Below are 13,470 nucleotides of genomic sequence, written 5' to 3'. Positions count from 1 at the left end.
CCAAACCTCTTTCTGAACCGGTAGCCAAGCAATCTTATTTGTGACCTTGGTATTTTACCAAAGCACCACCTGACAAGCACCACCAAAGCCATGTGTCTGCCCTGTTGCAGGAGTAACCTGGACAAACTCTACCATGGCCTGGAACTCGCCAAGAAGCAGCTACGAGCCACCCAGCAGACCATTGCCAGCTGCCTTTGCACCAACCTCGTCATCTCCCAGGGGCCTTTCCTGTACTGCTCCCTCATGGAGGTCAGGCTTCCCACAGAGCACAGGTGCCTGGCCACAGCACCAGTGGCTTCGTCTGACCATCTGTCTCGCCTCCACAGGGCACTCCAGATGTCGTGCTGTTCTCCAGGCCGGCGTCCCTGAGCCTGCTCAGCAAACACCTGCTCAAGTCCTTTGTGTGTTCGGTGAGAGGCCAGGCGGGTGCTGTGGGTACAGGAGGGCAGGTGCTTGGAGAGCTCCCTGGACTGGGAGTTAGATGCTTGGGGTGCCTGTGGCTGTTCACCAGCTGCAAGGTCTAGGCATATCCATTACTTTTTTCTGAGCTGTCTTTTCCTCAGCTGACCCCTAGGAACCTTCCAGTTCTCTCAAGCTCTGATTCATCACTTGCTGTCTAAGTCACTCAGACGAGTAGGGAGGGGCCCTCGCAGAGTGAATAGGGCTGGGGCTTGTGTGCTATTGTCGCAGGTCAGGGAAAGCAGGATGGTTGTAGCAGAGACTGGCTTCCCAGCAACAGGTTGTCCACTAGGCTGATTTCCTGTGCCTGGCTTTGTCTTCTTTGTGGCCTAACCCCCTCTTTGCGTTGACGTGGAACACACTCCTAACTTGGCTGGCTTTAGGGCAGGGGTCCTCACCCAGCCAGCATGGGTATCTTCCCAGATATGACATTTCAATAATTGAAGTCCCCCTCTGCTTCGAGGATGAGAGTTTATGCAGGGGGCTATTTCAAACAAAATGTGCTAACAGGAAGTTGAACTTTTCTTTTGCTACTGAACTAACCAGAAAAATGATGACAGATGACATGTGCTCTATCAACCAGGTAATATCAAAGATGAACTAGGGACAGAGCATGGGCCTTGAAGTCCTCTAGGCTGTGTTCAAAGATCAGCCTCCTCATTTGCCAGTTGTGTGACGTGAGGTAGATAATCTGATCTGAGCCTGTTTCCTCATCCATGAAATGGATGAACACATACCTACTTTACAGGATCCATTCATTTATCAGACATGTTTTGAACATCCAGCACCTGCCTGGCCCTGTTGTCATGGAGTGACTGCCCATCCTGGTGCACATCCTGGGACACCCCTCAGTCCTAGACACACCAGGAATGCTGGTCACCTGGGCTGTAGGGTGTGGGTGCCGCAGGCACAGCAGAGAAGGAGGCCCTGAACCTTTATCCTGAGGGAGCGTGCCAGCGAGAGGGGATAAGGAGTGGTAGCTGCGGTTAAGATGAGAGCATGTGCTGCCAGGGGATGGAGCAGGACGAGGCGGGGTGGCCTGGGGCCTCCTGGAGAAGGTGGCAGCTGCCGCAGGACCTGAAGGAGGTGAGGGAGGAGACAGCAGGGCGGGCTCCCTGCAAGAAACAGCCAAGGGGCAGTGGGGCTAGGCTGGTACACAATGGGCATCTAACTTGGGGTGGCTGGGTGGGGACCAAGGCATCTTCTCTGATGACAGAGTCCCTGGAGGCTCTGGGGAGTAGAGTGAGTGGGTGCTGTCGGGCTCTGGGCTCTGAGTGGTGAGCTGGGGCCCATCGTACTCTGACAGAGGGTGCTCTCTCCAACTCCATAGACAAAGAACAGGCGCTGCAAGCTGCTGCCTCTGGTGATGGCTGCCCCCCTGAGCGTGGAGCATGGCACAGTGACCGTGGTGGGCATCCCCCCAGAGACCGACAGCTCGGACAGGAAGAAGTGAGCAATTTCCACTCGTCCTGGGACTGGAGGGTGGGGGGTGTTGGGGGTGTCAGCTTGTTAGCCCTGCTGAGTAGAGTGGTATTTGCCTCTAGTGTTTGTCCTGGGGCCGGGGATGGGAAAGGTCCATTGCAGGCAGCCTGATCCCCGACATGTCTTGTGTATCTGCAGCTTTTTTGGGCGGGCATTTGAGAAGGCAGCGGAAAGCACCAGCTCCCGGATGCTGCACAACCATTTTGACCTCTCAGGTAAGAGTCTTCTGCCACTCTGCCACACTTCCCCACCTGACCCTTCAATGCCACTGCAGGCCCTGGAACCAGGCAAGTTGGCATGGCTGGAGGAGCCTGGCCAACAGCTCTCTTGACCTTCCAGATCCGGCCCTCAGACAGGCTACTCCTGGTGGCTCAGGGAGCTCTGGTGAGCCTCAGGCTCCTTAGAAAGGGAAAAAGTGTTTCCCAGGGAATGACAGGCCTGACTCTGGCCTTACAGCCAGTGCTAAGGATCACTTTCCCAGCAAGCCTAGAGAACTGGCCACCAGGGCCCCTGGGCCTCCGTCTCACCTGTCAGGGTTGGGTTGTTTCTGTTTCATGGGATGAGGAAACAGCAGGGCCAGCAGGGCCTGTGATGACCCAGGATACCACCCCATGCTGTGCCCAGCCCCCTCTCCACGGGTTAAAGGTGTGTGTCGTGATAGGTGCTACCTGTGAGACAGCTGGGACACTAGCCCCACCTATGTGTCAGATGAGCCCAGAATAGATGGGCCTGCCCGCCTGTTGCTTCCCCAGCACCAGCACAGAAGATGGTTCACATTCGGCTGTGTTTGCCTTCTTATTCTTATTGACAGGCTTTAAAGTAAAACAGACTTACTGATATTTCACCCTGGGTTAGTTTGCTAAAGCTGCCATAGCAAAATACCACAGACAGGGTGGCTTCAACCACGTGTCTCCTCCCAGTCCTAGGGGCGAGAAGGCCCAGGTCAAGGCGGGGCAGGGCTGGCTTCTCCTGAGGCCTCTCTCCTTGGCTCACACAGATGCCCACCTTCTCTCTGTGTCTTCACATGGTCTTCCCTCTGCACACCTCCCTGGTGTGTGTGTCCAAACCGCTTCATCTTCCGAGGACACCAGACAGATTGGATTAGAGCCCATCCTAACAACCCCATTTGAACTTAATTGCCACAGTCACATTCTAAGGTCCTGGGGGTTAGGGCTTCAACATAGGGATTTGGGGGAGACAGTTCAGCTCAACAACCTCAGTACTTCCCGCACCTCTGAGAAAGGAAATTTTCTTGCCTCATCACCACGGATTCCTCAACAATGATAGACACTGTCATGGGAGATCCAGCCTTTGTTGAAGTGGCCTCAGCCATCTCAGAGCTGCCTTCCTTGAGCCAGACCCAGCCATGGCTGTGGCACTGTGTGGCGCCGGTTCACCCCGCACAGCAGCCCCTGCTAACTCTTTTGTGCTTGTGCTGTGGGAGAGGTGAATGGACACCCACTGGCCTGCAGAATATCTGGCTTCATTATACAGGGAGGATTCGGGCTGGGAACTGCCTGGTCTCCCTGAGGGTAGACAGCCAGGGGTGGGGGTGCAGAGTGGGCCATGGCCAGTACCCACCTGTGTCAGGCTGGATCTGGGGCTCTCGGGGCTGTGGCTGGCGGCATAGACGGCTCCCAGGGCCAGGCCAGCCCCATTCTGGGGGCTAGTTTTGCTTTGTGGTGAGGGTTTGTGTGCTCAGCTGAGCCTGAGGGCCCTGTGATATGGGCAGTTTGCACCATGTCCCCTTGTGGGGAAGAGAACACTGAAGCCGAGGCATTGGCCAGAGTGCGTCCAAAAGTGTCCTGCCCCACCCAAGGACTTCCACAACCCACTCTGGGGACCAGGATTCATGCCAGGTGGGGTGGGCAGGCCCGTTTCTGTCCAGGTCTGTAGGGCCCCTCCCTGTGTCCCCTCTATTGGCTTCCCGGGGCGGGGTTCTCTGCAATCCCCAGCCCTGGCCTCTCTAGCAGTGCAGACAGCAGTTCTGACGACGAGGTACAGTGAGACAGAGAGACAACCACTGAGTGCAGAACACTACAGACCAGGAGGAGCTGCACACTTTGGAATGCGGTGGAGGGCCGGCGGCGGGGGCAGTTCTGTGCCCTGCCTTGTGTTCCTACTCCTCCCTTCTCACGGCTGTTTTTCTTTCATTACTTCAGTAATTGAGCTGAAAGCTGAGGATCGGAGCAAGTTTCTGGATGCACTGATTTCCCTCCTATCCTAGGGTGAGTTACAGGGGTTCTGCAGGGGCAGCTGTAGCAGCCCCCTCAGAGCCCGACCCTGATGCCCTGCTCTGTCCTCCCTCAACGGAGGCTTTTACTTGGGTTTCAGACCAAAGCAGGGTTCTTGAGGAGATTGGAGCCAACACATTTTTCCCAAGCACATCTGTCCTTAGGCTGCCAGCAGGGCCACAATGGGGCATTTTGAGGTAGCTAATTTCATTAAGCCCCTGCGATCCCTTCAGAAAGAGCTGGTATTCACCCTCTGCTGACCACACTCTGGGGCTGGGCATCCCGTGTGACACATGTCACACACAGACTCCCTGGTGCTGCCCTCGGAGGCCACCTGGAGCCTCCTGTCCCACAGCCTTCATGTCAAGTGCTGGGCAAGAGCCCACAGAGCAGGCATGTAGGCTTTTGTGTGCTTGGCTCATGAGAAAGCAAAGCTGTTGGCAGCCACTCAGCTGGGAATTCCAAAGTGCCGGTTCTGCTGGGGCCTTCACCAGCACACAGCTGTCCTGAGGGCCCCGATGGGATTCACTGGCAGGTCACTGACCCGGGACACCTCCCACTGCCCCGTGTACTACCTCTTTCTTAAGGGTTCCCAGGAAATAGGCCTGCCTTGTGTCTTTGTGACCATCTCTCAGCCCAGGTTCCCCACAGGGAATGCCACATCCAGCCCTGCATCTCCCGGAGCCCTAGCCTGGAGGCTGCGGCTGTGGCAGAAGGGCCCTGCCAAGGCTGTGTTGTAGGAGGTCCTTCAGGCCAGGCCTGGGGTCCTTCCCACTCTCCCACCCATCCGTCCGTCTGTCCATCCCTCCAGGGGCAAGCACCTGTTCTTTTGGGGCTGGAGTGGGGGTGTTCGACTGACAACAGCACAGGGGGCCTCAGGGACCCCACAGTTCCTCTCAGGGTGGCCTGGACTACACAGGGCCCATGTTAGGGGAAGGGCTCTGGGTCAGACCCTCGGGTTTTTGGCAAGTTCTTTAGGCTCATCAGCAGTGACCTTGGACCAGCCACCTAATCAGACTGAGCCTGTTTCCTCATCCAAAAATGGGGCCCACTCTCTCCTTAGACGATGAATGTGAGCATCAGCACAGGACTGTGTAGTGTGGGGCAGATGCAGAGGTGGGGCTCTCCAGCAGTGGAGTGGGTGCTAGAGGCAGACCCCTTCCCTGCAGCCTGCTTGGTGATGATGTTATGCTGCTGTGTGTTCTTCCACTGAGGCAGGGGTACAGGTGGCCTGGGCCAGGAGGGCTGAGCAGCAGAGTACCGAGGGATGGAGGGAGAGACCCCATGGGAGGGTGCCAGGGGGCTGGCTGAGCAGCTGGGTGGGGTCCGTGAGGTGAGAAGGTGCCTGGAAGGAGCTCTGATGTAGGACAGCTCAGCCCAGGCAAGGGGTGCTGTGAGGACAGCAGAGGCCTCTGAGTCTGGGGTGGCCTCACCCCCACAAGCAGTCCTGGCTACTCAGAAGCACTACCCAGAGGGAATGCCTGGGCAGTTTGTTTAATTTGGTGGCACATCAACATTGTTTGAAACTTGTTTTTTGTTTTCTTTTCTAGAATTTGATTTCTTCAGGAATGACCTCCTTATTTATATAACTGGCTTTCATTTAGATTGTAAGTTATGTACATGATTTGAGATGTAGAAGCCATTTTTTATTAAATAAAATGCTTATTTTAGGCTCCGTCCCCATTGTGGCTCTGGTCTCGAGGCCAGTGCTTAGGTGTGCCTTGAGTCTTCTATAGGTCCTGGGCCCCAGGTACCCTCAGCGCCTGGCAGGAAATCAGCATGAGGATTGGCCCGAAGTACAAGATCTCCTCACTCTGTCCTCCAGGACCTCTGGGTGGCAGTGGGCAGAGGTCAGTACCCCTCAGCATCCCCGCCTCCTCACAGCACCTGCACTGGCCACTGCCTAGTGGTGCCAGCCAGCACCTGGCTCTGTCCACCTACCACTTCCTCCGGTCCACTTGGCCTCAGCCACATAGCTAGTCCACTCTCTCAGCCATCCCGCCACCCGTGGGTCTCACCATCCAGCACTCTTTTTCAGGTCTTTGAAGGCAGGAGTGATTTGGGTAGGTTTTAAGTCAGTGGGGAAAAGCTCGGAAAGAGTGACCTGGAAAAGCGCACACAGGTAGGTGGGGCTGGTCTTGGTGCAGCCCTTGGCAAAGGGCAGTGGGCACAAAAGGGTCAGAGCTGGACTGGAGGCTGGGCACCCCCCTCGCCTCTGGTGGTTTGCACAGCTCCCTGGGGCCCTTGAGCTGCCCACCCTGGCCATTTGGGAAAGTTCAGAGGCTGTGCAGCTGCCTTTCCATGCCCTTCGTTTTTTTGTTTTGTTTTGTTTTGTTTTTTTTGAGACAGTCTCGCTCTGTCGCCAGGCTGGAGTGCAGTGGCACGATCTCGGCTCACTGCTTCCTCTGCCTCCAGGGTTCAAGCAGTTCTCCTGCCTCAGCTTCCTGAGTAGCTGGGATTACAGGCATGGCCACCACGCCCAGCTAATTTTTGTATTTTTAGTAGAGATGGGGTGTTGCCATGTTGGCCAGGATGGTCTTGATCTCCTGACCTTGTGATCCGCCCCCCTCGGCCTCCCAAAGTGCTGGGATTATAGCCGTGAGCCATCCCATGCCCAGCCCCATGCCCTTCCTTTCTTAGGAAACAGCTTGTGTGGGATGCAGCCCTCCCAGGCAGCCTTGAGCCTCAGCTTCTGACCAAACGCACCAGACCTGGTACTACCCAGCCCCAGTGGCCAGATGCAAGAGTGTAAGGACCATTGTTTCCGGCTCTGCCCAGGGCCACAGCTCTGGGATCACACACTCCCAAGCTTGGGGACTGCTCTTGGTCCCTGCTCTACAGGCCCAGGTGGGGCACAGGTCAGGCCTCCTGAGGACCTCTGCACTGTGGGGCCCCTATCCCTGTAACTCATCCCACCTCTGGTTCCACAGCAGCTCCCAGGAAGCTGCCACACATTCCAGCGGCTGCCCTAAGCCCCACTGAGCCCACATTCTTGGGGTTCTGCCACTGCCCCATGGTGGTAGCCTGGCCAGACCTAGGAGACTCCCTGCCACTGGATGTGGCCCAGACATTTCTGGGCAGGGCCCCCGAGGCCAGGTTGGAGCAGATGCCAAGTCTTCCTTCCAGCTGGGCTTAGAGCTCTTCCCTGCAGCATGCCCCCTTCATCAGCTGCTCTCTTCTGCTTCTAGCTTTATGTCAAAAGTTAAAAATGTGTTAATTCAAAGTACCTAGAACAAGGCTAAAAACAATGAGCTCTCAGTGACTGTTAGATGGCTCTAGACCCCCTATTCCGAGATGCCTGGCAGGGGCCAGCCCTGACTCCCAGGTCATACAGCCCCTGGAGGAGGAAGGTGCCCCCAGCAGGGGCTGGCACAGGTGCTGGTTGTCAGTACCAGTCTGGGCAGGCTGCCAGGCCGGCAGAGTGGGTGGGCACAGGCTCTGTAGGGAGCTACGCTGGGACTGGTGAAGGAGCCAGGACGAGGGGCTGGAGCCAAGGTGTGGTACTCTGGGCAACCAGCTGTCAGCACCTCCTCCCATGGCAACCCCACTGTTGACCGGCGTGTCCTGCATTCACCCCTATTCCTGCCCCACCCACCATTGGAAAGGGCCTGGTCGGAAGTTCTACAGACCTCTGTGGCCACTTGATGGGACCCGGAACTAGGCAAGCCCTGAGACTGCAGTGGAAAACCTCGCCCTGTGCTGTGTGGGGCTCAGCCCTTTCTGAGAGAAGCCAGCGGCCTGACTGCCCACCCCCAGCACTTCCCACATCGCAGGACCCCCACTCACCAGCCTGTGTTGAGGGCGCTTCACCCTGCTGGGGTCTGCCGCTGCCCCCGCCCCTGTCCCATCCCGGGCCCCAGGGCCCCATGACTGCAGCAGCCGCTCTTCTGACCGCAGATCCCGCCTTTCTGGGCTGTAGTAAGTGGTGGCTGTATCTCCCACCTGGTGGGAAGGTAGCAGGGAGGATGGGGAAAATGCCAGCCCTGGGAGGAGGTCCCTACAGGAGTCCTTGGGAGGGCGGGGCTGGTGGGTGATGAATGGGGCTGCTGGACACGGGAGATGGCTGGACAGAGAACAGGACACAGGCGGGAGAGAGTTCAAACCATTTACTAAGTAGATTCTTAGCCTTCCCACTCCCGCCCACTCTCAAGCTCCGGTGCCCACAAGCCTTGCCTGGGGAGATGTTGGAGTGAGACCGGGAGGTCCAGGCCAAGTAACTGGCCCCTGGGCTCGGGCCCTGCTGATGGGGTAAAGACCAGCTGTACACATCTCTCCGGTGGGGTCCCTGGGCTCTCCATCCGCCCCTCCGAAGTCAGCAGGAGCCTCTGGGAAGTCAGGCAACAGCCAAGACCCCCAGCGTCTTGGAGGGGAAGCGGCATCCTCAGTCTGACACCCGCTCTGCCTGTGGAAACAGCGCCGCGCACAGAAAAGGAAACTGTCCGAGTCCGTCTGTTAAGGGCAGAGCCCGGCTGGTGGCAGGAGAGGGTCAGCTGCGGGCGCAGGCAGGAGCCCATCCAGGAACCGCGTCGGGGTGCAGAGCCGGACGTTCTGCGGTGCCTGCGCGCGGCGCTACCCGGCGGAAGCCGCAGGTCCATGCGGGGCTCCCCAGGCTCATCCAACGCCTCGCAGGCGTAGCTGGCAGGAGGGCCCCCGCCGTGCCCAGCGCCCTCAGACGTAGTTCTTCTTGTCGTAGTCGCCGGTGGCCGTGGGCCGCCGCGGCGCCGAATACTTCACGGGGAAGCTGAGGTCGGGACGGCTGGTGCAGACCCAGGCGCCGCAGCACAAGAGGCCGCCGCCTACCATGAGCAGCGCGGTGGCCGCCCAGCCGATATACAGCGCTGCGCCCAGCTCGTACTTCTGCGACACGGGCACAGACGGATCGTAGAACTCGCGGACGACAATGTTGGCGAACCAGCAGAGTGGCACTAGCGCAAGCAGCCCGCAAAGCAGGTAAAGCACGCCTCCCGTGAGGGCCACACGCGCCTTTGCCGGGCCCGGGGCCACGCAGGTGGTGCACTGCGCTCCCGCCAAGGTCACGAAGAGCGCAACGAACGCCAACAGCACGGCGCCCACGGTGAGCGCCCGCGCTGCCTGCACCTCGGTGCTCAGAGCCAGCACCGAGTCGTACACCTTGCACTGCATGTGCCCCGTGCTCTGCACCACGCACGACATCCACAGCCCCTTCCAGGTGGTCTGCGCCGTCACGATGTTGTGGTCCAGGAAGGCAGTCACCTGCCACATGGGCAGCCCGCAAGCCAGGATCAGACCCCCCCAGCCCACCAGGCACAGCACCAGGCCCAGTATCTCCAACGCTGCGGACCCCATGGCTAGAGGAGAGACGCGAGCCCGACGGCCCCCCAGAACCCCCAAGGCCGTGCTGCGCGGCGCCCTGGGCGGGCCCTAGTGCCTTTGCGCCCGCGCTCCCGGCTCTCGGCCCCAGTCCGTTTGCCCCGCGGGTCTGTCGCACCTTCTAGGTCTGCCAACTCCTGCCGGGGGTACCCTCTTTGAAGGCTCGGGGGCGGATTCTGTCCCCCGGGCCCGGCCCCCCGGCCCGAACCAGCCAATCCGTGCGCGGGCCATCGTCCCGCAGCCAATCACAGAGCCCCTGGCAGCTGAAGTTAGGAAAACAACGGCTCTTGGGGGGTAGCTGAGGGCGCAGGACGGCTCCCCGCCCGGCCGCCGCCCCCAGCCCCACCCGCGGTTATCCTAGTCGCGGCCAAGCGCGTTCTGGGCTGGCCTAGGGCCCGCTTCTTGAGCCGCCTCCCTGCGTGTTCCGGCCGCGTCACTTCAGAAGGCGCTTGACCCCCAGCCTGCACCACCCGGTCCACTCCCACATCCCCTACTGAGCCCAGTGGTCTCTTCCACCGGAGCCAGCTCCACTCCACTGACTGGGGTTTGCAGGAGCCGCCACCCCCCAACCCCTGTCACAGCCGTAGAGGCCCTTGTAGGGGGTGTCTCCAGAAAGCCCGCCCCGGAGTCCAAGCCCCACCCAGGCCCTTTCCCGCACTCTCTCTCCAGCCCCGCTCTGAGTCCCGGCACTGTCTCTCTCACCCCATGGCAAACGGAGACGCCAGGCAGCCATATGGAGGTCAGGCCCAGGCTCCAGCCTCACCCCCCCATGCCACTCACTGCCTCTCTGGAGCCTGAGTCTCTGGCACAAAGCGGTGGCACAGGGGCTTTCCCCCTGCCTGGCGACTCCCACTCTCCCAAGCTGCAGGGGCTTCCCAGACCTCTCAATCTTCATAGGGCCTGCTCCTCTTCCTGCGGTACTGCCCGCACCCCATCCTTGGGGGCCCAGCTCAGGTGACACCACTTCAGGAAGTTCTCAGTGACCCAGCACACTGAGTGTATACCCAGGGGCAGTGGTGGCCCCAGGCCTAGCAGCCTGCTCTGGCCTTCAGACAGGAGAGACAAAGGGACACGGAGGGGCTGTGCCCTGCCCTCCCACCAGTGGCGATGGTGTCCCTGGCACCCCAGCCCCCAGGCCACCCTCCGGAAGCCAACTTGGAGTTTCCTGGCCAGGAGGAAGAGCCCCCATCCTTGCTGGGGGAGGGCGGCGCGGGATTTCCGGGCATTCTTCTGCACAATGGCCCAGCCATTTCTCGAAAGGTCCACTGGGGTGGACACTCCGGGCCCCCTGAGGCTCAGGTGGGGGCACAAGGCTCCAAAACCCACAGTCCCATGGGGACACCAGCCCCTTTCTAGCAGTTCTTTCTCCAATCTCTGTCGGCCCCTTTGTTTCCAGTAAAGTTTGAACTCCAGGCCCTGGACTGAAGCCACTGGGTGCCCAGTTCTTTTATCTGATCTGTGCTCAGTTCCATTGGACAGGACCCTCCATAGAAAAAGCATGGCACTGAGGCTGGTCACGGATGTGGGAGCTTTGATGACTTTCTGCCTCCTGGGGCCTGGTTCCCTTCTCCCCCTTCAGATGGCTCTGAGATGGTAAATGAGGTAAGGCCAGCATCTGGCTCACCTAGTGTGGGGAGGCTCTGAAGGCAAGTGTGCCCAGCCCTGAGGCTGGAGGGAAATCGTACCCTATTTGCTCAGCCCCACGTGGCCTCTCCCCACCAGGTGTGGCTCTGAGGACCACTGCCTTCTCCCAGCTATCACTTTAGTCACTGCATCCCTCCTGCTGCAGACCCATGGGCCACGCCCCTTCTTCTACAGACCCTCCTGGACATCTCCTCTGTGTACTCCAGGGGTCCAGCTGACCCACCCACCCTCTCACTCTTACTATTCCCTAGCCCAAGCCCAGGGACCTTCCCTGGATCCCCCTACTCCCAGCCCTTCCATGCCACCATCTTCCTGGGATGACTGCTGTGGCCTCCTCAGCTCATCAAGAACCTGCCCTTGCCCAGCTAGGCCACCCCAGCAGGCCCGTCTCCTGGGCCTCACCCTACCTAAGACCCTCCATGGCTCACATTGCCCATGGACAAAGAGCCGACCCCTAGAGCAGCTGGACTGATGTGTACCTGCATGTGCTAGGACTGGCCAGTCCAGTCACCAGGCTTGGTGAGGCCCTGAGCACACACTCTGCCCCAGCAGACTCACCTGCCTATGGGCCTCACGTGGGCCGTCTCTTACCTTGGCCTCTTCTGCCCGCGGTGTGGGTCTGTCAGGTTGGGTCCTGCTCATCTTCTTTTTTTTTTTTTTTTTTTGTTGTTGAGACAGAGTCTCGCTTTGTCGCCCAAACTGGAGTGCAGTGGCCGGATCTCAGCTCACTGCAAGCTCCGCCTCCCGGGTTCATGCCATTCTCCTGCCTCAGCCTCCCGAGTAGCTGGGACTACAGACGCCCGCCACCTCGCCCGGCTAGTTTTTTGTATTTTTTAGTAGAGACGGGGTTTCACCGTGTTAGCCAGGATGGTCTCGATCTCCTGACCTCGTGATCCGCCCGTCTCGGCCTCCCAAAGTGCTGGGATTACAGGCTTGAGCCACCGCGCCCGGCCTGCTCATCTTCTAAGTTGTGTTGCCGAGATCACTTCCAGGAACACCTTGCTGCACCGTCCCCCAGCATTGCTTTCAGAGGCTTGAGGTGGACCTGTCCATTTGCTTGTTGATTTTCCCACCCGGTATCCAGGAATAACCTCCACAGGGCGGCTGTCTTCGTGTTTCTGTTCTGCACAGGAGGCTGCCTGTCGCCCTCTAGCCAGCTTGGGGCTGCAGCCAGCCCAAGGCTCTCCCTTCTCCCCTGGCTGCCTGTTTTTCTTCTCTCCTACCTGGCACCCTAGGGTGGCCCCAGCAAGCTCACGCTTCTTTGGCAGCAGCCTTACAGCATCACAGGGACATGGCAGAGGAGTCTCAGGCTTCACCTTTCACAATCTGATTTCTACCCTGTTGCTCGAGGCTCCAGGCTGCAGTGGAACCAGTGCCAATGCAGAGAGGCCCAGAGAGGGCCGCAGGGGCTGACACTACCCCGGACAAACCCACCTCAGATGGAGGCTGGCCTCTGAGTGGCTCAGGCCAGACTCCGGTGGGGCATGAGGGTGCACCCACCTTTCCTGCCACTGATGGAGGGTCTGCCCACCTACTCTGTGGCAAGCACTGTCTCTAGGCAGAGCACACAGCACAGGCAGCTCCTGCCCATAAAGAGCTGACAGGAACCTGTCAACCAAGAACTGGGCAGGAAAGACAGTGGTGAGGACCTCTCTGAAGAGGTGACATTTCACAGGGATCCGGGGAATAAGTTCCAGCCAGAGCAGAAGCAATAGCCAGTGCAAGATCCCAGAGGTGGGAAGGGGCTGGGCATCCAAGGGACAGAAGTGACCTTATGTCCAGAGTGCCACGGTGGTCCAGAGCCTGCAGGTAGAGATCGGAGGTGTCCTGTTCAGGCAGGGACACAAACCCCTGATCTCTGGCGAAGGGCCCTTGGGGCAGAGCGCTGGCCAAGGCCACCTGCTCACCCCAGCCATTGTTCTGCTTTCCCAGGGGAAGTAAGGCAGGATCTCATTAATTGTGTGTGAGAAAAGCCTGAGTCTGCAGAAAAGCCAAGTTTATCTTAAGCAGCTGCTGGCTGACCCTGCCCCAGGGTAATCCGGTGACCTTCCAAGGATAAGCTAAATTTAGGCTCAAGATTCCTGGGGATTTGGGTTTGGGAAGCTCCTAGTTAACAGATTTGATTTCAGGGGAAGTGAAGAACAGCGTTTCTTCTATCTTTCAGTTTTGAAACAGTTAAGGATGTGTCCTTCCATTTCCGCAAAAGTTTGCAGAGCCTCTAAGCACAGAGTGTGGCCTGGTGCCCTTTCTTGACACAAGCCAGTACTCCTGCAGGCTGAGAGCAGCAGCTGGGGTCCTCATG

General features: G+C 58.9%; 2 protein-coding genes across 14 annotated transcripts in view; one reads left to right on the top strand and one right to left on the bottom strand.

Moving 5' to 3' along the window:
* Window positions 1–5,845, top strand: part of CDC45 (cell division cycle 45) — a 43,920-nt gene extending 38,075 nt beyond the window's left edge. For 11 of the 13 annotated variants that reach the window (XR_012419012.1, XM_045364012.3, XM_045364011.3 and 8 more), the window contains 6 exons: window positions 111–249; window positions 327–410; window positions 1,790–1,908; window positions 2,080–2,156; window positions 4,104–4,169; window positions 5,726–5,845. Coding sequence is in view for 12 of the 13 variants with exons in the window: in XM_045364012.3 (XP_045219947.1) it covers window positions 111–249; window positions 327–410; window positions 1,790–1,908; window positions 2,080–2,156; window positions 4,104–4,168 (484 nt within the window). In the remaining variant the exon portion in view is untranslated. Of the gene's footprint in view, window positions 1–110; window positions 250–326; window positions 411–1,789; window positions 1,909–2,079; window positions 2,157–4,103; window positions 4,170–5,725 lie in introns of those variants that run through there. The other 2 variants (XM_045364010.3, XM_074004469.1) reach the window with 2 other exon arrangements.
* A 2,421-nt stretch (window positions 5,846–8,266) lies between these two features.
* CLDN5 (claudin 5) lies at window positions 8,267–9,904 on the bottom strand. The gene is given in 3 exon segments (XM_005596012.5): window positions 8,267–9,533; window positions 9,535–9,665; window positions 9,668–9,904. Coding segments are annotated over 3 exon segments (909 nt in total). The 5' UTR covers window positions 9,756–9,904; the 3' UTR covers window positions 8,267–8,843.
* Between the last annotated feature and the right edge of the window lie 3,566 nt (window positions 9,905–13,470).

The sequence above is a fragment of the Macaca fascicularis genome, chromosome 10 (genome assembly GCF_037993035.2).
Source record: "Macaca fascicularis isolate 582-1 chromosome 10, T2T-MFA8v1.1".
Taxonomy (NCBI): domain Eukaryota; kingdom Metazoa; phylum Chordata; class Mammalia; order Primates; family Cercopithecidae; genus Macaca; species Macaca fascicularis.
This window is presented reverse-complemented; position numbering and strand designations above follow the sequence as displayed.